Source organism: Capsicum annuum, unplaced genomic scaffold (genome assembly GCF_002878395.1).
Source record: "Capsicum annuum cultivar UCD-10X-F1 unplaced genomic scaffold, UCD10Xv1.1 ctg48664, whole genome shotgun sequence".
Lineage (NCBI taxonomy): Eukaryota > Viridiplantae > Streptophyta > Magnoliopsida > Solanales > Solanaceae > Capsicum > Capsicum annuum.
The window spans coordinates 1,353-3,827 of NW_025856386.1; the positions used below are offsets into that span (position 1 = coordinate 1,353).

The window sequence follows — 2,475 nt, forward strand, 5'->3', positions numbered from 1 at the left end:
TATGGCAAATATCAAAAATATGACTTGCTCTTAAGATAAAACATCACAGAAAGAGAATATAGCCAATTGAAAAGGAGTTATGAACTTAAAACTACTAATTCTGATCACAAGCTCCTCAAATTTTCACAACATACAATACAAGGTTTCCCAACTTTGTACTCCAAAGTCCAAAAGACACATGATTACTTAACTTGGCAGGGGGCAAGTCATGGATCAATTGTGCATAATTGGAGTCTGGTGACAACCCATGTACATGGTTTGAGTGGTGGGGAAAAGGAATTAGGCAATTTGAGGATGCTGACTAGATCGGAAACAGCCTCTCTACTTCACCTAAGGTAGTGGTATGGTCTGCGTACAGTCTACCCTCCCCAGACTCCACTAGGTGGGAATACACTGGGTATGTTGTTGTTGTTGTTGTGAGGACGCTGACTAGTAGTTTGTGACAGACATGAAAAGCTCAAGACAAATGGATAAAATTGTTAACAGAACAAAAAACAATCCAAATATGTCTCTCTGTTTTGGAAGACAGAGGATACAAACAATGATATAAATTGTCTTTTTAGCTGTTATGAAATAAATTGTCCAGAAAAGGCAGCAGTTGCCGCAGCACTCATAGCAGCAGTAGCTCCTACAAATTTAACAGCAAAGTTGGAATAACTATTCAACATCAAAGACCAAATGATTGGGAAGGTACCAAATGATGCTCCTTTCTCTCTAACTCGAAAGTTTTGCGGTAAATTTCGCAATATCTGTTGCAATATTCTCTTCATCGGAATCACCAGAAGCTAAAAAAAATTAAAATTATCAAACTACTGTAAAGTTCATAAGAAATAAATAGAATGACAATTTTACTACATCACTCCAATTTTACTACATCACTCTTTGGAAACTGCCTCTGGCATAAATGCAGAGTAAGGCTGCGTATGATACACTCTTGTCGTGAGGCCCTTCCCCAAACACCGCGCATAGCGGTAGCTTTAGTGCACCGGGCTGTCCTTTACTCTTTGTATATAATAAATTCAATATTTTTCGAGAAATAACTATAGCTAATAAAATAAGAGTAAATTAGAAACTAAGTGATAATGTATCTCTTGGTTTTTCTTAACTGGACAAGTAAAAGTGGACGTCTATGTTTAGTATGGTGGACAAGTAAAAGTGGACGGAGGGAGTAAATTTCAAGATAAAAGAGGACTTGTTCTGGTTTGTTGACTACAGCAGTAACCTCAGGCCATTTTTCATGGTTAACTCAATATCCAAATCAAGTTGCACATAAAATTTTTAGTCAATGTAGTAAAAAGATGGGTCTAGTAGTTAATTTGAGGGCCACTTAATTATGATAAATCTGAGTCGAGTATAGGAGGTCACATTTTAATTACATTATGATATACATTTTAAGTTTTACCACATGACGATAATTATAATTACAGGTAAGTGACAGTTCCACGTAATTATAAGTTTTATATAAGGTGTAAGTTTTAAAATTTTAAATACAAAGAGTTTATTTGAAACTAAATCACATCATTGGTGGTGTTCAGTATAATTAAGTTATAACCCTAGTAGCATATATGAAATAGTAGAGTATATTCAGATGATTAAGAAGCCATATATGAAAAAAAATCAACAAAATACTCATAAGGAAGTAGGAATGCACATCCTTTAATGAAAAGGGCAAAGAGAGACACTATCCCAAAATAACAGCAGTGAATAATTCAGAATTTAAACAACAAAATTCGAGTGAGTTTTAAAATGTATCTCCATCTTATTTTTGTCATGTATATAAAACTGATAGGAAACGATTGAATTCTACCAAAAGAGGTGACCTCCTTTCTGTAAAAGAAAAGGCCAGAAGGTCCATCGTTTGGCAACAAAGCAAGTTTCACCAAGCTCTCAGCACCTTCTCCAGCAGTTAAGTATCCAGTATTGACGTTCACGTCCGTTTTGCAATAGCCAGGACATACAGAGTTTATTCGAAAATTCGGATATTTGGTAGCTAAAACTCTTGTGTAGGCAATCAAGGATGCTTTTGAGACTTTGTAAGCTGTGAGGTAACTTGGCCATCCTTTGGATTCTGTTGATTTCTCTGTGAAATCTTTGAGAAATTCATCCACCACTTGATCTACCTTTTCTTCTGTCAGTGTATTAGCATCACTTAGCACTTCTATTGCCCATTTGTTGCACAATAGCTGCACAAGAATTGATCAGATTACAAGAATTCACATACTAGTATATAAGTTGGTTAAAACAAAGATTACTAACCTTTAACGATCAAATTGAATGTATGTAGAGCTCGACAAAACAGAAAGTATGTTTACCTTTAACTTTCCCAAGATAGAAGCGACGTTAACAATCCTTGGTGAATTAGAGAGTTGAAGGAGGGGGATAAATGCTTCAGTCATCCTTTTTGCACCATAATAGTTTGTCTCTAGGCATTGTTTTGTCAACTCATAATTTGTAACAATGCCAGGATATGATTTC

At 35.4% G+C, this 2,475-nt stretch overlaps 1 protein-coding gene across 1 annotated transcript; it reads right to left on the reverse strand.

The window, feature by feature from the left end:
• Positions 1-1,607: 1,607 nt before the first annotated feature.
• On the reverse strand, positions 1,608-2,475 carry LOC107839156 ((+)-neomenthol dehydrogenase-like; the record flags this gene model as incomplete). Its single annotated transcript, XM_047403828.1, is given in 2 exon segments — positions 1,608-2,183; positions 2,313-2,475. Coding segments are annotated over 2 exon segments (637 nt in total), but the record flags the coding sequence as incomplete, so codon positions are not given.